This window comes from Rousettus aegyptiacus, unplaced genomic scaffold (genome assembly GCF_014176215.1).
Source record: "Rousettus aegyptiacus isolate mRouAeg1 unplaced genomic scaffold, mRouAeg1.p scaffold_m13_p_1, whole genome shotgun sequence".
Taxonomy (NCBI): Eukaryota; Metazoa; Chordata; class Mammalia; order Chiroptera; family Pteropodidae; genus Rousettus; species Rousettus aegyptiacus.
The window spans coordinates 79697663-79725631 of record NW_023416284.1 but is presented as its reverse complement, the minus strand read 5'-3'; the positions used below and the strand labels follow the sequence as shown (position 1 = coordinate 79725631).

The window sequence follows — 27969 nt, the reverse complement described above, 5'->3', positions numbered from 1 at the left end:
TGATTGCCTCTTACTTTTCACTTCCTACAGACTTGACTTTTCCTTTCCCTAACACTTAAAAAGAGAACTTGCACTTTTCTTTACTAAAATCATATATGTATATTTCTAGGTGGGCGATGGAGATGAAACTACCTAGAGAATGGTAACCAGACCTCACAGGTACAACACCCGCCCTCTCCTTGGAGATCTGTCTCTGCTATCACCATCACGTATTTGATGTTGAGGGATAGCTCCTTCCTTAATTCCCTCCACAAAACTGAGATGATGTTGGAACATTTAAAAAGGTTTCACTGAGGATTTGGGGTTTACATAATAGAAAAATCCACAAAATATAACTAGATAATATGGTTTATAAAGCATAACTCACTATCTTTGGCTCAGGTACTCTCTTACAAAGATGACTGCATGACTACCTTCCTGTGGCAGAGGCTATCTTAACTCCCATCCCCTGGGAGTACTATCAAGTGTGCCTAGACTTCTGGAAGTCCAAGTAAGAAGGGAAGGGAAGGGAAGGGAAGGGAAGGGAAGGGAAGGGAAGGGAAGGGAAGGGAAGGGAAGGGAAGGGAAGGGAAGGGAAGGGAAGGGAAGGGAAGGGAAGGGAAGGGAAGGGAAGGGAAGGGAAGGGAAGGGAAGGGAAGGGAAGGGAAGGGAAGGGAAGCCTTTCCTTGCCGTTTGCTTTCTATGTGTCACCTGGTCTTGCCATTATCCGTTCCCTGAAGGGAAGGTGAAGGGAAAAGTGCAGGGAAAGCCCAGGAGATGATATACCGATGTTTCTCAACATTCATCAGGTCCTAAAAATCACCACTTTCTCAGGTGATTAATATTAACAATGTCTACAGATTCCAGGACTCGAGTATGGTCTACTCTGTGTCCTTAATAAAAGATCTACCTGAGATTATAAGACAGTAAACCCAAGATCAGTACAAAAGATACACATGTACATATATATATTAGATTCTTAAGAGAGGAAGATATTTTGTTACACTCTTATGATTGCAGACACCATTGGAACCTGGGATCTCCAACAATGCCCTAACTCACTTTGTGGTAACCCAGGTCTCTGATGGCAGGACAAGACTGGATAAGAAGAGGGAAAAAAGAAATGAGCATAAACCCTTGGGGGCAGCTTTACACCCTTACTTATCATTTCTCTAGTCCCAGTGTAAGCCTGTAGGCAGCAACCTCACAGCCAACTTAGTCACCTCACAGAACATCCCATACTTAGAGAACCATGGGCAAAAAATGTTATGGAAGCTCACTGAATCTGCAAATTGGAATAATACCTTTATCCAGCAATGGGTTTAAAGCAGGGGTCCTCAACCCCAGGGCCAGAGACTTGTACCAGCCCTGGCTTGTTAGGAACCGGGCCGCACAGCAGGTGAGTGGCGGCCAGTAAGCAAAACTTCATCTGTATTTGCGGCTGCTCCTCAGCACTAGCATCACCACCTCGGCTCCACCTCGGGTCATCAGGCATTAGATTCTCATAGGAGCACTGGTCCCTGGTGCCAAAAAGGTTGGGGACTGCTGGTTTAAAGAACTACCATTGTCACCTAAGTACATTTAAAAATGTGTCTGTGTGTGTAGTAGTATTGGAAAGAGTGCTTCTCTTCTCTTATCTACTTCTTATTCTCAACAAATCATATTAAAAACTTCAAAATCTCTTCAGTACCAGATAAGAGAGAAACTGTGAGACTTCGTTTGGAAGTGAGATAGAGAACTTTTTTCTTTTGAGACAGTAAGTGTACCAACAAAAAGGGAAGTAGACTAGTGGAAGGCTGGAGTGAGGATAAAGAAGGATTTGGCCTAAACCATGTAATCCTTTCTTCAGGAACTGAGGGATTCTGTTTCCCTTATTCCTACCTGGCAACATGACTTTCAGAGCAACAGCAGAGGGCACATTCCAGGTCCTATAAGTTGAAACTCTGGATACAGGTCTCAAAAAAAAAATCATTAAATATAGTGGCTGATTATTAGTTCACAGCATTATATACTACTGGGTCTACCAGTGCTTTAATATTTTGAGACACGATTGTCTTTGTGGGCTAGCTAAGAGGCTAATCACTATGTATGTCACTGTTTCCATCTGGAGATTGATTACAAGAATGACGTAAATTTTTAGCAATATATATATATTTGTTAATTGGGAGTAATTTTTTTTCAAAAAGATAAGATTTCAAGTTTCTACTTACACCATGTACAGTTTACCTTAAAAACTTTGCAATAGTAAATATTATAAATTAGGTGATGATAGACTAGAAACCTGATGGTGTAGACTAAAAATAATGAAACATTCATTAATATTTGCCTTCAAATTCAATCACTGTAAAACACTAATGTCACGTAAACAGTACGATAATTCAAATTTTCCTCAAACTCAAGACTAGCCCTATAATACAGAGAGAACTTTCTTTTATAAATACATGCACACGTTCTAGGCATGGGATATAAAATAGTATAAAACACATTCTTTGTTCATGAACAGTTCAGTCTTACAGGAAAGGAAATGGGAAATCCTTAAATAGAGATAGCTGCTTAATAAAACCCCATAATATTATCTCACTAATTATATAAAAGCAAAAATATTTATCTAAAAGACAAAGATATGCTTGATATTTTAATATCTTTTTGATTTTCCTAATTTGTAGTGATTAGTATTCTCAAAAGCAAAGATTCAGTCACTTGGGCTAACAATTATAAACATATATGAAAAGGTAACAGGGCTGAGTAGCTAAATCTGAAGTTATGATAATAATTGTCATAAGTAATATAAACAGTACATAGACAATCTATATATGGATGTTAAAAATTCCCACTATCTTAAATTCTAAACCAAGAGCTTCATCTCTAGCCTGCCCTGTCTAGACTAGAAATTGTTATTTTCAGCTACATTCTCAAAAATCCATGTGCAGGGTAGTAATTTCCTCAAAACCTGAGTCCATAGAGTAACTTTCCTCATCATACCACTCACTCTAATAGTCTCATTACCTATAGAATAAGCACGAATTATTAAAGTTGGAAATGGTGTACAAATTGTCTAAGTGATATGCTTAAGTCCCTGTATAAATTTAGTGACAGAAGCATGACTAAAATCTAGGTCTTTTAACTCTCAAAGCAGTGCACTTTCCAATTTCCAGTCTTATTTACCACTGTTTTCAACATCAAAGAAATCTATTAATTATTGTTTGATTTTGCCAGTATTTCCATCTGGGTTTTTGATAAACAAGAGGAGAAATCAAGCATTATTTACCTTTTTTGTCCTTAGGATCTGTCCAGGAATACGAAGTGGGTGAAACACAGGTGTTCCATAAATGCTTATGGAACTAAACTAAATCGGCTATTTTGCCATCCTTTTCAGTCTCTAAATCCTAGTGAATTTAAGTTTCACTTTTAGTAATAATAATTCTCTGATTATAATTCACAAAGATAGTTCCTACTTGGAATTCACTTATTTTAATCATGAACTGCTTGCTTTGTATATCATAGTTTTTGATATGTAATATTATGATCTTGGTTTTTCTATTTTATTATTACATGTGCACAACTCTATTATAATTTCTTTTAAGATGGAGTGCTATTATTGACTGTTCCTCTCAGAATAGAATCCAGAAACAGCATAAGGTTCCAATGGATGAACCCTTACTAAGATCCATACTAGGTGGAAAAAAAATATCCTGACAACTAGCTCTTTAATTCCTATTATTATTTTCCACCAATTACCATATTTTTGTCTCTAAAAATTAATTTAGAAATTATAACTCTACCTTAATTTGGAGGAAAGGACCAAAGGTTTTCAAAATCCCTTTTAAAACTTTACTGGAAATGTTGTTTCCTGATTTAATTTTGGTTACAAGTTGTAACTCACTGAATTGTGCAGTATTCTCTACTTCAATATAAAGTCCAAAACATTATTGAGAGGCTTTTTATTGTCAATAAAACCCTCACATCAATTATATAATAAAAGAACCTGTATATTTGAGACATAAAGTCAGGAAAAAATAAAATTCTCAAAAGTACTCCTAACCCTCTAATATAACTTTCTTTATAGGTAGTATGCACCCATCTACACAGAACTGCTTAGAGGGGGAAAACAAAAATCTTTTATCACAGTGACACCTGCTGGTTTTTAGCTATAAATTTTAGATTCCAAGAACAGATGCTTTAGCGTTAAAATTTTTCTTAATAAAATTAAATATTAATACTTTTTATTTTAATAAAGTTTTTGGATGTTTTAAGACTTGATAATTAAGCTGTAAAGCAAATTTATTTAATATAGAATTGACCATATATATATTTATTTGGTGATCTTGATCTCATTGTAATTTTATGAACTATTATCTTTAAAAAGGAAAATTTCCAAAAGAGCTGCTTAAACATTTCAGAGTACTTCAAAAATGATTTTTCTTGTGGCTTTCTTTTCAAATCTCTACAAATTCTATAAGGAAATTCATTATATTAAATCTTTAAAACATCTGCAGAATTATTTCTTTGAAGAAGTATAATTTTAGCAATATAGGCAATTTTATAAAGTCAAAGAATTAGATCTATGAAAAGAAAAATTTTTAAACATAATCTAGCTAACCTTATACATTGACTTTTTTCTCCCAGTTATTACTGACATATAATTGACATAAACATTGTATTAGTTTAAGGTGTATAATATGATGATTTGATATATGTATATATTGTGAAATGATCACCACAATAACTTAACATCCATCACCTCATAGTTATTTTTTTCTTGCAATGAGAACTGTTAAAATCTACTATCTTAGCAACTTTCAATTATATAACACAGTATTGTTTACTATAATCATCATAGTGGACATTACGTCCCCAGACTTTATTAATCTTATATCTGGCACCAATCTATTTTCTGTTTCTATGAGTCTGACTGGTTGTTTTAGAGATTCCACATATAAGTGAGATTGTGCAGTATTTGTCTTTCTCTGAATTTCACTTAGTATAATGCCCATAATGCCTGTAATGTCCATCCAAGTCATCACAAATGGCAGGATTTCCTTTTTTTTTTATGGCTAATATTCCATTGCATATACACATTTTACTTTTAATTAAATTTATAGGGTGACATAAGTTTCAAACGCACAATTCTATAATACATCATGTGTATACTGCATTGTGTTCGCCACCCAAAGTCTAGTATCCCTCTCCTACCATATATTTGACCCCCTTTACCCTCTTAATCCTCCCCCTACTCCCCTTCTCTTCGAGTAACCATTCTTCTGTTGTGTCTATGAGTTTGTTTTGTTTGTTCATTTGTTGGCTTTGTTTATATCTTATGTATAAGTAAAATCATATGATTTTTGTCTTTTTCCATTTGACTTATTTTGCTTAACATGATAGTCTCAAGATCCACCCATGTTGTCATAAATGCCAGTATTTGAACCTTTCTTATGGCTGAACAATATTCCATTGTACATATGTACCACATCTTCTTTAACCAATCATCCATCGAAGGACACTTAAGCTGTTTCCATGTCTGGGCTACCATGCATAATGTGTCAATGAACATAAAGGTACATATATTTTTAGAAATAAATGTTTTCACATATAGCAAGTGGATACCCAGACAAGGGATTGCTGGGTCATATACTAGTTCTATCCTTAATTGTCTGAGGAAACTCCATACTGTTTTCTATAGTGGCTGTACAAATTTACCTGCCCACCAAAAGTGTATGAGGGTTCTTTTTTCTCTAACACTTGTTACTCGTCTTATTGATGATGGTCATTCTAACAGGAGTAAGGTGGCATCTCATTGTGGTTTTGATATGCATTTCCTTCATAGCTAATGAAATTGAACATCTTTTCATGTCTGTAGGCCGTTTGTATGTCTTCTTGGGAAAAGTGTCTGTTCAGGTCCTCTACCCATTTTTTAAATGTACTGTTTTGTTGTTGTGAGTTCTTCATACATTTTGGATATTAGCCTCTCATTGGAGAAAATGTTTGCAGATATCTTCTCTCATTCAGTTGGTTGCCTTTTTGTTTTGCTGATATTTTCTTTCACTGAGCAGAACCCTTTTCGTTTGATATAGTCCCATTTATTTATTTTTGTTTTAACTTCCCTTGCCTTTGGGGTCAATCTCATAAAATCCTGAGACAAAGATGTTTTCTGCTATGTATTTGATTACTTCAGGTCTTGCATTTAAGTCTTTAATCCATTTAGAAATATTTTTGTGTATGGTGTTAAATAGTAGTCTGGTTTCATTCTTTTACATGTGACTTTCCAATTTTCCCAATACCATTCATTGAAGGGGCTTTCTTTTCTCCTTGTATGTTTTTGGCCCCTTTGTCAAAACTTAGCTGCCTAAACATGTGAGTTTATTTCTGAACTCTTAATTCTATTCTATTACTCCATGTGTCTGTGTTTCTGCCAATGTCATACTCTTTTGATTACTGTCGCTTTGTAGTATAATTTGAAGTCAGGCAGTGTGAGACCTCCAGACTTATTCTTTTTTTCTGAGGATTGGTTTGGCTATTCAGGGTTGTCTGTGATTCCATACAAATTTGATGATTTTTTTGGTCTAATTTCTTTGAAAAATGCCATTAAGATTTTGATGGGATTGCTTTAGATCTGTATATTGCTTTAGGTAATATGGCCATTTTAACAATGTTGATTGTATCAATGAACATGGAATATCTTTCTATTTCTTGGTGTCTTCTTTAATTTCTTTCAACAATGTCTTGTAATTTTCAGTGTTTAACAGGTCTTTTGCATCCTTTCTTAAGTTTATTACTATATACCACATTTTCTTTATCCATTCATCCATCCATAGACACTTAGGTTGTTTCCACGTTTTGGAATTGTAAATAATGTTGCAATGAACATTGGATATGTAACTCTTTCAGATAGTGATTTTCTTTCCTTTGGATACATATCCAGAAATGAAATTGCTGGATCATATAGTAGTTCTATTTTTAACTTTTTGAGAACTCTCCATACTGTTTTCCATAATGGCTGCACAAATTTATATTCCCACGACAATGCACAAGTGTTCCCTTTACTCCACATTCTTGCCAACACTTGTTATCTTTTGTCTTTTGATGATAGTCTTTCTAACAGGTACACAATGATATCTCATTGTGGTTTTGATTGGCCATTTCCCTGATAATTAGTAATGTTGAGCGCCGCCCGATGGCCAATTCATATGTCTTCTTTGGAAAAAAGTCTATTCAGTTCCTCTGCCCATTTTTAATTGGACTGTTTTTCTGCTATTTTTTCAAGTACTTTATATTTTTGGATATTAAAACTTCCTCAGATATATGACTCGCAAATATATCCCCCATTCTGTATGTTGTCTTTTCAATTTTGTTGGTTTCCTTTGCTGTTCAGCAGCTTTTTTGTTGTTGTCCTACTATTTTTGCTTTTGTTGCCTTTGCAACAACAAAAAACTATTGTCAAGACCAATGTTAAGGAGCTTACTCCCTATTTTTTCTTCTAGTTTCATGGTTTCAAATCTTACATTCAAGTCTTTAATCAATTTTGAATTGGTTTTGTGTAAGGTGTAAGATAGGAGCCCAGTTTCTATCTTTTTTATGTGGCTACTTTTCCTGGAACTATTTATGGAAGAAACTGCCCTTTCCCCATTGTACATTCTTGATTCCTTTGTCATAAATTAATTGGCCATATATGCATGAGTATTTCTGGGCTCTGTTCTGTTGGTCGGTATGTCTGATTTTATGCTAATACCATAATGTTTTGGTTACTACAGCTTTGCAATATTGTTTGAAATCAAGAAGTGTGATGCCTCCAGCTTTTTTTTTCTCAAGATTTATTAGGCTATTTGGGATCTTTTGTGGTTCTGTACAAATTTTAGGGTGTTTGTTCTACTTCTGTAAGTGCCATCAGAATTCTGATAGGGATTGCACTGAATCTGTAGATTGTTTTGGATAGTGTGGACATTTTAACAATATGAATTCTTCCGACCCATGAGCATGGAATACTTTCCACTTATTTGTTTCTCGTTCAATTTCTTTCGTCAGTGTTGCCGTCTTCAGCGTACAAACCCTTTCACCGCTTTGGTTAAATTTATTCCAATTTTATTCTTTTTGATGTGATTTTAAGTGACATTGTTTTTTTAATTTCTTTTTGATAGTTTGTTGTTACTGTACTGAAACACAACAGATTTCTGCATATTGATTTTGTATCCTGCAACTTTACTGTTTATTAATTCTAACAGTCTTTTGAAGTATTTAGGGTTTTCTATACATAAGTAAAACTGTCTCTATTTACAGATGACACTGACTTCTCTTATAGTCAGAGACTAACTCTTTTATACCCACTTGGTCTCAATCAAACTTTATTTTCTTTTTTAAGTTTAAAGAGGTGGGGCATGGGGTGGAGGGGAACGGTTATCCTAGAGATTAATGGAAACCATGTATTCTGTATCCAAATCAATTTTTTAAAAGTACAGTATTGCCGAAGTTGGCTGTGAAGTGGATCTACTGGCCATGAGGGCTGGATATATTGCAAGGGGCTGGATTTTCAGTACTCTCTCTCCTCTTTAAGTAAACGCTAAGGACTTGAACCTGGTACATGCTATTCTCAGTGACTAGAACCATACACTGGTCTCTCCCTGAATGACACTCATGTTATATTTTATCCTACGGCACTGCCTGACCATTCTGTAACTCTGAAACAGTAGCAAATATCTTTAACAATTCAGAATATTTAAGAAAATTGAAATTTCACGTATTGACAGTAATGTTTGTAGTACATGAAACATTCTTTATTTTAAAAAAAACCTATATAATCATAAAGGAAAATTTGTGGCTACCTCTGTACTATGGATTTTCATATCATTTACTCTATCAGATATATTGCTGCTGGTCCAATATTAGGTGAGCAAAACACTACAGCTCCTATATTTCTACCATTTTACTCTTTTTCTAAAAGGCCAAAGTGATTATATCTTCGTTTTAGGATAAAGATTAAATTACATATAAAGCACTTAAAAGTACACTATAAAACTGCAAGCTGTAAGCTGTTTTATACAAATAAAAGTATTGTGTTTACTAACCTTAAATTGATTTTGTGAGCATTAAATGTTAGTGTATTTATTAATTTATTGCTCTGTGGAGTGCATTAGATTTGAAAATCTATGTTTCTTTTCTCGTTTAGGGAACATAAATATAAGAAGTCAGAGAAAATATTGCTTTGCTAATATTGCAAGACAAATCACAAGAAAGCACTGTTTTCAGAAGTTAAAATTAAAAAATTGAGAAGAACAAGGAAGAGCAGGGCTTAAGTAACATAACTGATTTTGATTCTTCTTTCATTGTATGACTTTAAGTTGCACTAAGTCAATAAAACAGTAATATTCACATTTTATTGGAGTTGAAAATTAATAAAATAATTATAAAACCTTTCTGAAGAATTAAGAAAAATCTACTAGGAAATATATTTTCTATAATGGGACCTTCAAATATTTTGACTGAATTAATGTTTAAAATATTTTTCTAGTATTTTTTTATCCCGAGAGACAGACTTAGAACCCCAAATGGCAGAGAAGAACCTCTAAATTCCAAAGCAATAAAACTCTCTATTTTTAATTTGCAATACAATCAGAACCCAATACGTTGAAACACATGTATATTAGGAAACAATTTAAAAAATAAATAGAAGTATTCAGATAGAAAGCCTATGTGTTACAGGAGTAGAGGAGAATTCGCAATGTTTCTGGGAGGCGTCTGTGACTCCCCTAGATTTTCATGTTACTTTAGGTCTAATACAACAGATCTAGTACTTCTTTCTACACATCCATAAGAGGGACCTGGGACATTATAAGATACAATAATGTCCTTTAAAAAAGGTGGGGGGATACAAAACAAAGTATTCTGATAACAGTTATGCAGGTTTAGAACAGACTACTATACTCTTATTCACTTTTATTAGCTCACCAATAGTAAAAAGAATCCATACAAGTAATAGAAATAATCAAATTAGCTCATAGATAGTAATAAGAAACAATCAAATGGAAAATATTTGGTACAATATTTGAAAGAAAAGGTATCTTTTATATTAGAATACAGTCATGTTTTGGGGGGAGAAATTTTCATATAATAAAATCAGCATATACTTGTCTAACATGCCATTTCTATACAGAGAAATCTCACTAGCCACAGAACATCCAAAGTGGTGTGTGTATACACACACACACACACATATATGTACACACACATACACTAACTATAGTTTTGATCCATGCCTGAGTTTACGGCAAATTAATAAAAACAAAAACAGATATGGAAAACTGAAATTCTATAGGGTAATTTAGCTCTGGAACTTGTAATTGTCCTATAATAAAGGCATCTCTCCCCTCCTGCAGCCAGAAGGACCCCAGTTTTAAGGAGCCATGCCTACATTGGGGAAACAGTCATGACCTGGGTCTGTATTAGTCTTCTCTGGCTGCCACAGTAAAATACCATGGATGGTACAGCAGTAAAAAACAAACAAAATTTACTTTTTAACAGTTCTGGAGGGAAGATGTCCAAAATCTAGGTGCTCGAAAATTTCATTTCTGATGTGGTCTCTCTTCTCAGTTTACAGATGGCCACCTTTTTGCTGTTACCTTTGCTCTGGGTCTGTGTGGAGAGAGAGAGTCCTCTGTTGTCTCTTTCTCTTCTTATATGGACACCAGTGTTAATAAATTAGGGCCCCACCCTTATGACCTCAATCACCTCCTTAAAGGCCCTATCTCCAAATGCGGTCACATTCGGAGTTAGGGCTTCAACATGTGAAGTTTGAGGGACACAATTCAGTTTATAACAGAGACTAAGCTGGATGAGCAGTAGAATTGATGAATCCCCACCAGGGCACCACTCTCAGTGAGTAAATTAGGAAAACATCTAAAGTTTATCTTCCTCTTTACTTGAAGTAGAGGTGCGAAGGGAGACAAAAATCTCCTCTAGGAACGCCTTATCACAGCCCAACACTCATTTGTTTAAGGATGAAATACACATCCCTCTAAGCATATGTGAGCATGCATGCACTAAAAATGAGAGGGAGAGGCAGGAAACTCTAGGTGAAAACTGACTTTAAAGTGCCACAAGAAACAAACTGGTGGTACTAGAAAAAGAAATATATGTAGGAACATACTTTAAACAAAAATTGCCATAAAATAAAGTTCAGAGGAATATTAACCTACAATCAAAATCACTGATCACATTAGAAAATAAGTCACTATAAACTTGTTTCAGACAAAACAACAAACTTAGAGTCAGATCCACACACAAAAAAGTACATTTAATATGTTTAAGGAACAGAAAAAGAGTGAATAATGCAACTACCCCAAATGGCCAGCAACGTTTGAGAAAAAAAACAAACAATACTTCTGGAAATGAAAAAATTATAACTATAATTAAAATTTTGATAGGTTAAATAGATTAGAGACAATGAAAAGACAGAATTAGTGAGCTGAACAACAGATTTAAAGAATTATCCAACTCATAGAGACAAAGAGATAGAAAATATGAATCAGAGATAAAGAGATGGAAAACAGTGAGAAAGTAAAACATAGTGTATGTTGATTTCCTAAAGCAAAAAATAGAGAGAATGGAGGAAGTACTATATTCAAAAAGATAAAAGTTGAGAATTTTTTAGAATTTATGAAAGGCACTAATTCTCAGATTCGAAAAGGTCAATGAATCGGAATAGGACAATGAAAAGAAATCCATAGCTGGACACACTGTAGTATTAATGACATTTGGCTGTGTAATACCAAAGATAAAGACCTTAAATATAATGAGAGAAAAGACAGATTAGATATAAAGGAGTGCTCATTATGCCAACAACTAGCATTTCAGAAGCAACAATGGCAGTAAGAAGACAGTTGAATAATATCATTAAACAATGAGAAAAATTAACTGTCAATCTAGAATTGTACACCAGCTAACTTTCAAGGATAATAAAAGTGGTAAACCTGTAAGTAAGTCTAAAGAAATACTAACTGTGTAACTATTTCTGCAGTAAAATTGAGATGAAACTAAAACTCTAGACATTTATTAGTAAGTTGAATGGAGAAAATCAGACTGTTCAAAAGCCTCTTATATTTAGAAAGAGTAAATATATTAACTTTAGATTTTAAGTTTAACTATGCACTATAAAATAAAACTTGAGTTTTTACCTTCTAAACTAGTAGAGGAAATGGAAAAACAAAACAAACTTAATCAATCTGCAAGAAGGCAAAACAAAACAAAAAACACAAAGGCAGTGAGGAAACATGAAAGGCAGACAAAAAGCACAATAAGATGGTGTAAATAAACCCTAATATATTAATAAGGTCAACAAATGCAGAAGGATTAAACTTTCCAACTAAAAGATAATCAGATAAAAAGAAAAAAATCTAGTTACAGTTTTTGAGGCACACCTAAAATATAGCAGAAAGGTTCAACAGGAAGATAAAGGACTACAAACCACATATTAACCAGCTGGTGTGGCACACGCGCGCGCACACACACACACACACACAGATACATAGATGTATACATATTTTTTAAAGCATAGATTTTAAAGCAATATAAAATGAAATAAAAATATTCATAGAAATAGAGGCTATGACTATACTCAATTCTAAACTTGGACGATAATTTTAAATTTGTGTATAATTAATAACAAAGCTTCAAAATACACAAAACAAAAACTGACAGAATTACATAGAACTTAAAAATCCACTAGATTAGGAAATTTAAACACATCTCAGAATCTACAAGATCAAGTAGAAGCAAAAACAATAGTAAAACAAAGACAGATTGAACAACACAATTAACAAGTTTGGTCTAATGGACACCCAACAACTTGAAAATATGTATACTTTCAAGCACTAATGAAACATTTACAAAAACTGACCGTATTTTAAATCATAAGGCAAATCTAAATAAATTTCAACATATTGATTTTATATGAACCTATTCTATGACTACAATCCAAGTAAAGCAGAAATCAATAAGAACAGAATTTAAAAATCTACTTGTTAGGATATGAAACAAAAACTGCACGTACATCAAAAAATAAATAATTGAAAATACTTAGAACTTATAAACAAATATTTCTATAGCACTTTAAATTAACAAAACATTATTTTGTCACAGAATTCTATGAGCTATATAGAACCCATATTATCTCTGTTCAACATCATAAACAGCAGATATATTACAAATTAAGAAATTACTAGGTAAAAAGTTTATATATACATATATGTATATAACACATATCAAAAGTGATTTGGAAACTGGGAAATATAAGTGAAAGTGTTCATTACTAAAAATATTAAAAGGAAAGCAAACCACCCCGCTCTTTTCGAAGTTATACTGAATAGCTAACAAAGTTACAAAGAAAGAAGTTAGTATCTTCACATTTAAAGGTCAAAAGCCCATTAGTTCTTTTTGGTGTTTGAAGTCCATTAGATCCTTAGATAACATATACAAAGTCATATGGTATTTATTATTCATATGACATGAACAAACACTATCAGAAATCCTTGTTGCACAAGTTGAGTAACCACAGTTAAAAGTACATTCTTGCTCAAACAGTCCTGATTTCTTGGTTACAGCATCTGTTCAAATGTGCACTGGCAATTAATAACATTCCAAATACCGCCTATGGTACATTTAAGGTTCCCTCCCTTTTCATGTGCGGGATATTTTTAGAAGTATTTTCCCCCACATTCACTGAAAGAGAATTAAGAAAATTCCAACATGCCTTAGTGTCAGCAAGTGCTCTTTTTAGTCCAGGTACCAGAGGATGATTGATGAACCTGTCAAGTCTACAGTAGCGGACGGAGAAAGTTGGCAGAAGTTCAGTGTTATTGAAAGAAATCTCAAATACTTATTTCATCTCCTCTATTAACTTTAATCACATTTTCAACATGCAGCCAAGAATGAAGCTTTGACAGTAAGCCATAAATTTACACAAGTAAGCATTGTTAGCTTTCTGCACTAGCAACACTGAGATAACATGACAGAGCTGGGTATTTTCTTTCTTGTGCCTTTCTTTACTGAAGAGCAATACAAAATATTTAAGAGTTATCCATACCTCAGATTCATTTGTCATAAAACTCTTGAAATTATTGCATTTAATCTTGCTTCTCATTTATGGCAAATAAAAAATCAACTTAGTTCCTCAATTAAACTATCACATACAGATTTTTTAAAAGATCACAGTGATGACAGAATTGGTACCTGTTTCATCATAATACACCTGTTTAGGAGAACAGACATTAAACACTAAAAAGGACTTACATTTAATACGGATCATTTGCCATGTGGACAAATAACTCTGGTATACTCAGAACCAGAATCTTTCTCTGGTTCCAGAGGGACTCCTTGGCAGATTTTGCTAATTACTCACTAAACAGCTGACACATGTATAGACATTTTTATCTTACGAAGCTTACCCACAGCAAAAATGAGACACAAAAATGAGGTAAATACTCTGGGCAAGATTATGGTTCTTCGAAAGGCTAAAAGTCAACTATATTTTTGGTAAGTTTTCCTTCTAAGCATGTTTTAAAACCTGAATATATTAAGTGCTGGAAGGCCACAAAACTTAAGAAGGCTATCTTGCCATCCAGTGAAAGACGTGGCATTATGCTGCACTGCAAAACACAAAATCTGTAACCTTTCCCAATAGGAGTTTCAAAGACCAACATGGCCATCTGTGCCACAGTGGAGACAAGGTTTTGACTCTCACCTCTCTTAAATGTGATCTCTGCTTCATGGATAGTTGTTTTTGTCTGCATTACTCATGAAATAACACTTTATATATCTTCCAATAGCCAAGGAGGCTATAACGGGCAGCTATTTTATCTGCTTTCTAAGCGACAATAACTTATATTAACCCTGTATAAGAATGACCTAATTATTTTTCTAAGTCTGTACTTACAGTTATGAGATTATCAATGGAAAAGAAGACCAAGTCTCATTAACAAAGAGCAAATTTATCCCATTTTCCTCTCCTACTCCTCCCCCTTCAAACAATCATATATAGGCACTTAAAACTGAAAAAATTGTAGCACTCTTCCATTAAACATTTAATGAAGACTCCTGTAAAAGTTTCTTTCGGTAGAAGAGTGCCACTGAAGATACTGTTAAGCTTGAAGCAGAGGCTAAATGGTTTGGTGGGAACAGTTTTTTGGGGGAAGTCACTGTTTTCTCATTGGTTTGTTATTGTTGTGGTTCAAGTTCTTAAAAGGTTGAAAATTTTGCTAGGTCCTTCTCCATCTCGGCATATTGTTCTTTAAGCCTCTCCATAGCTTTTCTGTGCTCTTCATCCACTTCAGCCTGTTTGTTGTATTGTTCTTTCATGAAATCCTCCCACTGGGTTAGATGCTGTTTCTCATTAGCTATTAAATGGTCATTATAAATCTGAGAAAAGAAAATGTGAAAGTCACGTGACATTTTCCAGACAAGTATTTTTCTATGCAGAAGAGACAAACATTACTTTACCTCATGATATCTGGTTAATACAATCAGCTTGAAAGTCACAATGATAAAATTGCATTACAGTTTTAATGAGCAATAAGGACATGACATATTAGAAGCATCTAAGGCTAAGGTTTATTCTCTTCCTATGACTGAACATGGCTATTCGCATTTCTGAAATTTCAAAAATGTCTAATATCTTTAAATAACAAAACCAGACACAATTCAAGTAAATTTTCATACCTCTTTTTCTTCTCAAATTCCATTTAACTGCATATAATTTTTAAATCAAGTTTAAAGGATATATGCCCAAAGAATCATTATTATAGGAAATCAAAATTCATGCCTTATATAAAAGACTTTTTAAGCATATTAAAGAGAATCACACATTATTAAATCACTGGAAGAGAATGCAAGAAATTTCTTCTGGTTCAGTTCCATTCCTTAAAGCAAATAAACACCGAAAGCATCTGTTGTCAAATGTCTAAGTCCTTGAGATGCTCCTTAATGTTTCTATATGAGGATGAAAAAGTTTTTTTCTTTTGAGTACCACAATAAAGATGAAACAATGTGTAAGTTAAAAAGGCATAAATTTGGTATCATTTCAATTATTATCTTTGAATATTTATAACACTGAGCTAAATAGAAAGAGTATAAAAAATAACTTTATATCCTTGCCTCAAATATTCTACATACATGTCTTTAGAAGTTTTGATACAAGCTAAGTCCTATAAAACAAACAAGCAAAAACTGTGACAGATGCAAACTATAAAAACTTGCAAAGCAACTAAAGTCATTACTAATTCCAGTGCTTTAATAGGGGCACCTGGTGTACTTAGACACTGGTAACTCAGATGCTGGCCACCAAATAGTTAACAGGAAAAAGATAAAAATGGTTTTTCATGCTGCTCATAATGTCCTTGCTGTTCTATTTTCTCTCTCATCTGGGTCATGATGAAAAGCAGGATGAAGAGGTGATTAAGCCATCAAGATCTAAGTACCTATGAAATGCATATTTCTGCTAGTTGTTTTGTATATCTTATCTACTTCTAAAAATCCCTGTTTTAAGATTATATTATTCTCATTCTACAGATGAAGAAATGAAAGCTTAAAGACACTAATTTACTTCTCCATGGTCACTCAACTACTAAGTGTAGATTCAAACTTAGGTCTTTTAATACTGATGCCCTTTCTATCACAAAGTACAAATCAGATCTTTCCAGAGGAACCAAGTTTCTTTCACTATAGAAAAAAAAAAAAAAAAAAAAAAGGCTGTTGCAAGAACTTTTTCTGCCAATCTTATCTGAAGTTCCTCAGCATGGATACTTTTCAACTGAAGAGGTTGAAGGGAGCCTGAAGTCCCACAAACCCTCAGGATCTAAATAGGCATTACAGCAGTGAGGAGAGTGGGTTAGGGAGGGATTTTCTGATCCAGTAAATTTGGGAAGCAGGTTAAGCAAAATTCAAAACATTACATTTTAACTTTTTAGCCTCATGGATTATAATTCTCCAAAAGATGAATAAAAAATGAAGAGTTCACTAAACCTTTCATGGAACTTCTGCAAAAACTATTATATTCTAAGAGAAAAGACATCAGACTAAAAAGAAAATATGCAAGTAAACTTTCTCAAAATAGTATCTTGCTTTAGTTGTGAATTAATTTTTAATAAATACGGAGAATATTAACATCCATGCTCAGATGTTGTTTAATGGATTATTCTTTTCTTTTTAATCAAAACATCACAATTGGCTCAGCCGACCCTGTGATTTGGACCACAAAGCAGCAGCCCTGATTCCACTTTCTACTGGGCAGCACTTTATCCAGTGCAGCTCAATGGAAAAAAGTGAAGATTGGGAGGCATATAAATCTCACTTCAAATTATAGTTCTCCTGTTACCAGTTGCATGACCCTGAGCAAGTTAGTTTAACTTTAAAATGATAAAAATAATACTTTATATTCATAAATAATATTTATGAAGACCAGAGGTAATACATGTCAAGTTCCTAGCTCAGTGCCTGTGGTGCTTAATAAAAGGTAAATATTATTATTATATAAATCATAAGCAAGGCATCTGGAAGGCAGATCAAACCACTTTTTATCCTCCCTAAGTTTTTTGTTCTTTAGTTTTAGTGATTTAGTTTTATAAATAGATTCTTGTAATAATTCAAATAGAACCAACACAAATAAAACTAATAGTTTCTCCCTCTTGTTCCCATTTTCAAGTGGATCCTCCTTGATGATTCTACTATTTACTATTTTGCTATAAGAAAAGACTTTAATTAAAATGTTACCAAATATCAGTATCTCTATTTTATAGTTTCAGAATATTACGACTAGAGATATATACATCCAAAGTAGCTATTTCACATAAGAGATCACTCCTTGGTCTCATAGCCCAGGTGGAAAGAAATTGAAAATCTAGTCTTTCTTTCTTACCAAGAAGTTCAGGAAGTCACTTTATCTTTCCTTAGTCTCACACTTTTAATAACAATAACTGCTATTCAATCTTGCATTCTTCCTAATAAGTAGTAAAGCTTATACATTCACATATTGACAATATTGTGGTCTTCACATATAAATAAAACTCACTACCTGGAAATAACATCTACCTGAAACTTAGTCGAGAACTCTATGTAAGACATTTATAAGTAATAAAAAAAAGTGATACCACAAAGTCCATTTACAAATATTGCAGTATTCATGAAAAGCTCTTCTGATTCTGAATGTAATTTACCTGTCTTTACCCATGAGATTTTACTGCATATAATAAAAAGACCCCTAATTACCTACATCACATATCACCTTCAAGAAAGTTAAAAAGTATTCTAAGCCAATAGGAATGAAGGTTATCTTAGGGTATATCTATTCAAAATGTAAGGAAATATAGTCTGGACATCTTAACTTTACTAGAATAGAATAACAAGGAGCTGAACTGTTGCTTAATCTGAAGCAGCAAAGATCCCACTCCCTACTGGAGTGCCAAAATAGTTCTTCAATTCCACAGAAACCATTCTAACATTAGATGCATCCCAGTTCATGCATTAGGAAGTTCTAAAATCCAAAGATTTAGAACATGCCAATGAATCTTTTTACAACTAAAGCAAACTCTCAGAAATGAAGAAAAATCTTTTATAAATACTGAGCTAACTACAGATCATGCCTATGCATATCACTACTTCAAACAGTAATTTTGCTTTTATGTTTAATAAATAAGGTTCTATGTAAGATTTAGTCTGAAATTAGCATTCCTCTAATTAAAACACATTTAAAACAATATTCCTATCTCATCGGTTATATTCAAACAGATCCATATAAGTTTAAGAGAAATTGATCATTGCCCTCTACTGCTACACATACATCAAATCCTTTCCTTAGTATCGTTTTTTCTAGTATTATTAATAGTTTGAGGGGTACTCACAGATCTTTTCCTATGCTCATACAAACATATTTCTTAAACAATGATAAAATAAAGTCACATTACATATGATGGTCTGAAGCTTTCTTTTTTCAATAACGTTACAATAGGTACTAGTGGCATACCAACAGCAGGAGGGTGGGAGAGCTCTGCCCTGGGTGCAAGCAATAAGAGGGTACATTGTCTGTACAGAATTTAAATCAATGACACCAACAACTGGAAGACTTTTTTATTACCACGAGGCACTGACAATACTGGGTAATGTCAGTGATAAAATATTCCTAAACCAAAAATCTTTCTTTAGTCTAAGTTCTGAACAATTGCTGAGGTTATTGTCAAATTTTAATATGCTACAAATTAACACATTTTTATTGTTTAATCTTTAATAAACTTTGTATTCTACACTGAAGTTTAGAGGACTACCAGTTACACACCCAATCCTGGACAAAACTCAAGTCGGCTATACATTTCAAAAATAAATAAATAAATAAATTTCCAGTAGCTCAGAATCATTTTAGCTTTCTTTGGATGCTCAGCCTCTCCAACTTCATTTAAACAATGATAGAGCAACTGCAGAAATAAAACCTAAATTAGTTCAAGTCTATCATTCTATATTACCATTTTTTGTACTTAAATTTGTATATGTTTTTATTTATATTTGAAATTTTTATACTATGCTGACATCAGGAGCCACTACAATAATAGTTTCCAAAGAAACAATGAGAGTATTAAAATTTTTTGTCATTTACAAAAGTGATTTTTATGAATCTCTTTCAGCCTTCTTCTTATGTTGAAAACTGTTCCAAACTATTTATAATAAAAAGTATTTTCAATCAACTATGAGTCAAGATAGACTGATAAATCTGTCAATACTCTTTAGGTTACATATGTAAAAATCAATTTGATAGTCATTAACATATTTGCATAAGAATCAAAAGGAAACTAGAATATTATTATTACTACTGTAACTGACCAATATATAGGTAGATGTTTTCCCCTCTCATTTTTCAAAAACTATATCAATGTACTTAAAATTATTAATCTCTTTTTTCCCTTGGTGTTATAGTACTTTAAATTAAAAAAAAAATGTTTACTGGTATGATTATTTTACGTGAAATAAAAAAAAAACACTATCTGCATTTTTTTCTCATCATTATTCTTTAATACCAGGATTATTATTAAAAAATTTTTGTCTGGTGGGGGTGTTAAAAATGATCTATTTTAGGTGTCAAATATGACAGGTACACTGCCCCTATGGAAGTCATTCTAAGGTCACACAACAAAAAAAAGAGTAGAATCAAGAGTAAAAATCCTGTTTTCTGCTCTTTTTTTTTTTTGATATCTAATGTTGCTTAAGCTAAACATATTCAATTATTAATCTTCTAAGATAGGCAAAGTTTTTTAAAATGGCAAAAACTAATAAGTATTTCACATTCCGATTTCAAAGTTAATTAAGAGTTTTAAAAAACTGACTATGTCTGAATAAGCAGAATAAAAATCTAGAAACACACACTGTAAACCACTTAGGAATTGTGGGTCCCAGGTCTGGCTGTGATCCAGGTTTGCAGCTAGGGATAGAACTCCGGATACAAAATGTTACATCAATGTAGTAAGGCGCCTGCGCCTAACTTGTGCAAGTATGACTCAGTTTATTGTTTATCACGCATGTGTGGCAGAATGCCAATATTGTTCTCTGCCCAGGTGGTCTCCTAGTGCAGAAGCCCGCACTCCCCGCTATAAAGTTGGTACCTGCCATTTCATTCTCATGTCGGCTCCTCATGCATTTTCTTTCAACTGGAAGGGCTTTCCCTTCTTCAACAGTTCAGTGCTGACAGGAATTTATATGTGGGACTTATGCTAACTTTAAAAGCAAAGTGCAAAACTTGACTAACCTTGGTCAAGTTTTCTTTGTTTCTTCTAGCAAAAGATGATATAAAAAGCAGGTGATATTAAAAATCAAATCACACAAGGACAAGATTACTTTACTAGTGAATTCTACCAAGCACTTAAAGAGGAATTAACACTAATCTTTCTTCAACTATTTCAAAAAAAATTGAAGACAGAGGACCTAACTTATTCTGAGGTCAGGATTGTGTTGATACCAAGGCAGACACAAACACTATAAGAAAAGAGAACTGCAGATCAATATCCCTGATGAATGCTGATATAAAAGCCCTCAAACAAAAAACTAACAGACTGAATTCAACAGCATTAAAGGATCATACGTCATAAACAAGTGGGATTTGTTCCTGAAATGCAAGGATGATTTAACATACGAAAATCAATGGACGAAATACACCAAATAGAATTAAAGAAAAAAAACACATAATCATCTCAAATGATGCAGAGAACAGACCTGATGAAATTCAACAGCCATTCATGACAAAAACTAGTAATAGTAGGAAACTATCTCAACATAATAAAGACCATACATGAAAAATTCACAGCTAACATCATCTCTGATGGTGAAAACTAAAATTTTCCCTCCTGTATTGTAACAGTGGAAGTTCTAGCCAGAGCTATTAAGTATGAAAATAAACAGCATCCAAACTGAAAAGAAAGAAGTAAAATTATCTGTGTTCACAGATAACACAATTATATATGGCAAAAAAGTCTGCTAGAAATAATAAATTGAGCAAATTTAAAGGATACAAAATCAACACTCAAAAATCAGTTGCATTTCTATACACTAACAATGAAAAATCCAAAAAGGAAATTAAGAAAATAATTCCATTTATAATAGTATCAAAAAGAATAAAATTAGGAATAAATTTAATCAAGGAGGCAAAAAAAGACTTGTACACTAAATACTATAACACTGAAAGACATTAAAGACACAAATCAATGCAAAGGCAACTCATATTCATGGATTGGAAGACTTTTAGGATGTCAATACTATCCAAAATGATCTACAGATTCAATGAAATCCCTATTAAAATCTCAATGATGTTTTTTTTTTTTGCAGAAATAGAAGAATCCATCCTAAAATGTATATAAAATTTCACATGACACTGAATAGCCAAAAATAATTTTAAAAAAGAAAAAGTTGGAGGTCTCACATTGTACTGACCATGTGCTCATGATGTTTTTACATCTGGGGCCTTGCTGACCCTGAAGAGATTGTCCTTCCCAGAGCCAGCCTATTCCTAGATATCGTAAACAACTCCCCTGTGAGCATACCTTTTATGTGCAGGCCAATTAATCCACAACGCATACATCTTCTTCATTGGACTCTCAAACTCTGGACCACTATCTACTTATCCTCGTTACTCAGGGACAGGTGCCAGACAACTATGGAAAGCCCCTATGCCCCAGAGTCTGATGAACTTTGTCAAACTAGCCAATTCTAAACCTGATTACCCTGCTTCACATGTTACTCTCCTGTGGAAACCACGATAAAAACTCCTGCCCATGTTTCCCCTTCTCACTCTGTCTCCTGACAAACCCCAGTGTTTTCCCATATGGTTCCGTGTAGCATGGCATGCTCCCTCCTCTTGAAAACTGTGAGTAACAAAGTACCTTTCCATGGCAATCAAAATAATAATAAAACCTACATTTAAAAAATCGTATTTCCTGATTTCAAAACATACCAAAAGGCTACTGTAATCAGAACAGTATGTGGTACCGGGATAAAGGCAGACATATAGACCAAAGGAATAGCACAGAGAGCTATTAAGAAATAAACCTTCACATATATGGTCAAATGATATTTGCTAAGGGTGCCAAGACCCTTCAATAGGGGAAGGACAATCTTTTCAACAAATGGTACCTGGAAAACTAGAGTCCACATGCAAATTAAAAACAAAAATAACCAAATAAACAAAAAAACAAAACACAAACAAACAAACCTGGGCCCTTACCTTATAAATCATATGCAAAAATTAACTCAAAATGGATCAAAGACCTAAATATAAAACCTAAAATTATAAAATTCCTAGTATAGGGAGAAAACTTCATGACATTAAATTTGGCAATGATTTCTTGACTATGACACCAAAACCATAGGCAACAAAAGTAAAAACAGATAAATCAAGCTTCATCAAAATAAAAACTTTTGTGTATCAAAGGACATTATCAACAAAGTGAAAAGGTAATCAGAGAATGGGAGAAAATATTTGCAAATCATATATTCGATAAGGGGTTAATAACCAAAATATATAAAGAACTCCTACAACTGAACAATAATGACAACAAAACAAACAACTTGATTAAAAAATGGGCAAAGGGCTTGAATGGATATTTCTCCAAAGAAAATATACAAATGGCCAATAAGCACAAAAAGATGTTCAGCATCACTAATCATTAAGGAAATATAAAATAAAACCACAGTGAGATACCCATTAGACTTGCTACTACCAAAGAAACAGAAAATAATGAGTGTTAGCAAAGATGTGGAGAAAATAGAACCTTTGCGTTCTGCTGGTGGGAAGATAAAATGGAGCAACTGCTGTGGTACAACTAAATGGTCCAACTACTGCTATGGTGCTTCCTCAAAAAAATTAAAAATAGAATTACTGTAAGATCAAGTAGTCCACTTCTGGGTATATACCCAACAGAATGCAGAGCAGGAATTTGAACAAATATCTGTATACACAAGTTAATAGTGTTAAAATAGTCAAAAGGTAGAAGCAACCCACGTATCCAAAGATAGATGAATGGATATACAAAATGTATCCATCAGGAATGAAATTCTGATACATGCTACAACACAGATGAACCTTGAAGACATTGTACTAAAGAAATAAGCTAGACATGAAAAGATAAATATTGTATGATTCCACTTAGAAGAGGCAGTCAAATTATAGAGACAAAGTGGAATGCTGGTCACCAGGGGTGAGGGGACGGGGAATGGGGAGTTAGTGTTTAATGGGTACACAGTGTCATTGGATATGATGAAAAAGTTATGTAGATGAATAGAGGTGATGATTGCACAGTAATGTGAATGTACTTACTGCTGCAGAATAGCATACTGAAAAATGGTTGAAATGGTAAACTTTATGTTATGTATATTTTATCACAATAAAAAAAGATACAAATCAGGTTTCAGAGGGTTCTTCCTAAATGAAGTCAATTGCATTCTTAAAGAAATGGATACATATGTTTTTAAGATAAAATTAGAAAATTCCAACTTTAAAAGAAAATAAAGAGAAAGTTTATTGAGCTATAACTGTATATGAAAAGTAATCAGCTGTAATGGTTTTGTCTCTTCCTACAATAGTGAAGAAAATAGTATTAAACTGGCTTACACATATCCTATTAGAGATAAATTTAAAGAGAAGACATCCTGAAGCCAAACCATAAATAGGACCAGGTCTATAAATCAACTCTCAGATACTTTAACGAAGAATTATCTGGTCCAAAATGTCAGTAGTGGAGAGGTTGAGAAACCCTGGTCTGAGAGAAAACTTTGAATAAAGGCCCTTTGGAATATCTGTAATACACATGCCTTTAATTTTACATATGCCTTACAAAGACAAATGAAAAAGCATCTACTTCGTTAAGAAGTATCAGAACAATAACTGTCAGTAATTATTTTAAATAGAATATTAGGTACTGATCTATTACTCTGCATTTTCAAACTCTATCAAGAACAATATATAATCCATGTTCTCTCATTGATCTCATGAAAAAAAATTATACAAGGATATAACTAAATCTTATAAATGTGTGAACGAGATGAGTTAAAGGATTCATGTTTACTTTATTATCTCCAGGTTGGTTGAATATGGCTTCAAAAGTTGATGCTTGTGTATGGAACCTAAGCTTAAACTATTCACAGATATTAATGAGTTCTTCTCCCTTGATGGCATTATTTTTAAGAGTCGGTGAGTTTTAAAAGCTAAATGTATTTTCATTTCATTACTCTTATAACTAGCACCCAAAATGCAACTCTGTATTAGTGAGTAGTTTTAAGATATATGTCATATAACTGGGGAATGTGCATTTATTGTTCTGAATGTACTTTTAGATATCAATTGTGGGAAATGTGATTTGGATGAATGACGTTTATTATAATTTACTTCCCACAGAATTCCACAAATTGTCTTGACATAAAAAGAATTAATGATTAATGGCAATAGTCTATTTTATTCTATTACTACTCCCATCTTTCTTTGTTCTGAGAGCCATTCAAACATACAAAATGTAGCCAAAAGTTATAACCAAGGGCAACAATTAACATTAGATTGCAAACTGCAGCTAGAGGTCAATTTTGTTTTGTACATATCTGCTAGATAAGAAATTAAACTTTATCTCTATGCCTTTTATATATATATATGTAGTCTGAAACCTCTACCTTGCCAAAGTTTGGGCAAAAGCTAAATATAGCAGTTAAAAAAAAAAGTCCTTAAAGATCCGCATTTTGAATGTTTTGCTAACTAGATAAGCACTGAAAAAGAAATAAAGACTAAAGGTTTATTGCCATGGAAGAATACAAAGAATTTTTATCTTCCTCTGAGCTCTGTCTGGAAAAATGTACTTTTGTGTGACTTTCAGCTGGTTAACTGTAATAAATTATCTTGAGAAAAAAATAATCAGGGTGGCTGCTTATGCATGTAGGTTTCGCAAACTCTATTTCAGTTCTTAGTGAAACTCAACATTTCAGTATATTTTTAAATAGTAATTTTAAAACGTATTCCATAAAAAAATAGTTCTGTAACATTCTCTCACATAATACCTATAAGAAATGTATTTAAGACTAAAATATTCTAAGGCCTTTATTACTTCTTGAGCCCTTTTTTTAACCATTGGACAGGATCTTTTAATTTAGAAAATCATGAATGGGCAAGATTCTCAAGGGCTTTGCCAACTCTAATAGGCTGTAGCAGGGTTCTTATCCACAGAATGGCTGCTTGTATCTCAAAAAATGATTGAGCTGGCAGGGAAAAAATGCCACCTTATATCTGGAGAATGATATACAATTTGCAAAACCATTTCATATAAATTATATAATATACCAGGTAAGGAGAATATCAAACCATTAGTTAAGTTGAACAGGTATTTATTTTGCAGATGAGGAACCTGAAGCTCAAGGATTTTTCCAAGGGCATATAGTTAGCTAATAAAGGAAACGACCAGAAATAGAAGACCAAAGTATGCATTTTTTAACCTAATCTTGTCATTTCCCTACTTACATATGGAGAAAGACACCATATATACACCAACTATGAAAAAAAGTTCAAAGTGATAAAAGGAGTTATTCCAATTATAACTTAATTTTAGGTTAGTTCTACTTATGAATGAAAAGAATTGCCATTCTATCAGAATCATAACTGTTTTGACAACATCTTAGAAAGGTCAATCGTGTGTAAGTGCATATTCACATGAATCTGCTTAAATCACATAGCAATATGTTAGCGAGGCAACATGCTACACAGATAACCTCTTTTTAATTTTTATTTTGAATGCCAAGAGAACTTCATATGGTATAGCCAGCAACAGTCTTTCTGTTTCTCAAATGCAGAAATGCTCCTGGTGCCTTCAACAACAATTTTTTTTAATAAAGCAATCAGGTTCTCCCCAATCATTTTCAGAACTATCCATTTAGATATTCTACATACCAGCTCCTTGAGACCACTGACTTCTCACATCTTCTGCCTTTGCTTACACGATATTCCTCACCCTGTATCTTACTTTCTATCTTCTATTAATTGAATTCCTACTCACTGATCAAGGCTGGGCTAAAATGCCACCATCTTCCTAATTAATTACTCCTTTTGCCAAGATCCTTTGTAAAAGTCCTTTATAATCTGACCATAGCCCTTACTTTATCCTACATTATATTAGCGGTAGTGGTTTGAGATCCCTGAACTTTTTACCTCTTTAGTGTACGAACTGACTAAAACTTAACAAAAGAAAATCTTTCACCCCCAGCATCACCTAGCAAAAGTAGAAGACTAAAAAAAATCTGCTGTCCATCCAGGCATGGCCCATCGAAGACCCCTTGCCTGCCTTTACAGTGCTCTCTGGACATTGTGCTCAGCAACGACCCTTCTTCCTGACCTGGACTGCTAGAATCAATCCTACTCCTCTTGGGCAGCATTCCTGGCTTAAACCTCAAGTCCTTTCAGTAGGCTTGATTCACTCACTGAATTGTTGAATGTTTAAACTTTATATCAATATTTAAAGTTGAGCAGAGGGTGCAGAAATTTAAACTCTGGCAAGGTTCAATCCATTATATTTTTCTACAGTGCCAAATATGAGCCATTACTATGGATTAACCATAACACATTCCAGAGAAATGGAGATAGCAACACTCACTGATACATACATATGCAAAGAGGTGTGTATTTAAGAATGAATTAGTATTTTCAAGATTTCTTAATAAGTAGATCTTAAATAGTTTAAAACAATGAATAAGTTATAAAAATACTCCATGAAACTTAAAAGTAAAAACACTAAATTATCATAGGAACTTAAACTCTTATGCTGTTTTTCCACATCTGAATTTAGTTAAAATATAATTCAAATAAGCAAAGCACTACCCCCAGAAAGTAATTCACACACTCTTATGACTGTTCACTAAATAACCCATCCACAAGCATGACTACTTCCTTTTCTAGAAGAAATATACATAAGATACTCAATGCTTCAGGCACAAAGGAAAGATTTATATTACCAATCTAGTGGATATTTTTTGTTCCATGTAAAAGTCCTACTCTCTGCCTGTCCTCCATGAGACAAATACCACTTTCAAGGAAAAGGTGGAAATGTTTAAAAGGTAAAGAAAAGAGGTCTCTAACTTGAATTATAAAAATATGGATGGTACAATCATGTGCTCATACCTCCTCAGCACATCTTCAATGAATTAGCCATTTTAAAATTTTTTTTAAATCACTGCATAAAACAAATTAAGGGAATTTATTTTATCAAGAGCAACTACTAATAATATGATAATAAAAGCCCCGATGTCATACGCTCCATTATCCAAATGATCTACTTTTACCTTTTTACGTTCCTGCTCCCTCTGCTGGAGTCTACAGACTGAGTCAGTAGCTTCTTGCACTGAAATAAAACAGAATAGGTTTTCAATCAGCAGGCTTTGCTCAAGGTGAGAATTAACTGGAAAAAAAATACTCTGATTGTATTAGATCTCAAAAAATTATGTGAAAAAAAACTG

The 27969-nt window shown here is 33.3% G+C and overlaps 1 protein-coding gene across 2 annotated transcripts in view; it reads right to left on the bottom strand.

The window, feature by feature from the left end:
• Positions 1–9888: 9888 nt before the first annotated feature.
• The window catches only part of BLOC1S5 (biogenesis of lysosomal organelles complex 1 subunit 5), a 46733-nt gene continuing 28652 nt past the window's right edge, over positions 9889–27969 (bottom strand). Inside the window, exons 4-5 of one of the 2 annotated variants that reach the window (XM_016138247.2) lie at positions 27796–27854; positions 9889–15378 (exon numbers count right to left, since the gene is read on the bottom strand). In XM_016138247.2, the coding sequence (XP_015993733.1) occupies positions 15199–15378; positions 27796–27854 (239 nt within the window). In that variant the 3' untranslated portion in view covers positions 9889–15198. The remainder of the gene's footprint in view (positions 15379–27795; positions 27855–27969) is intronic. The other variant, XM_036237264.1, reaches the window with a different exon arrangement.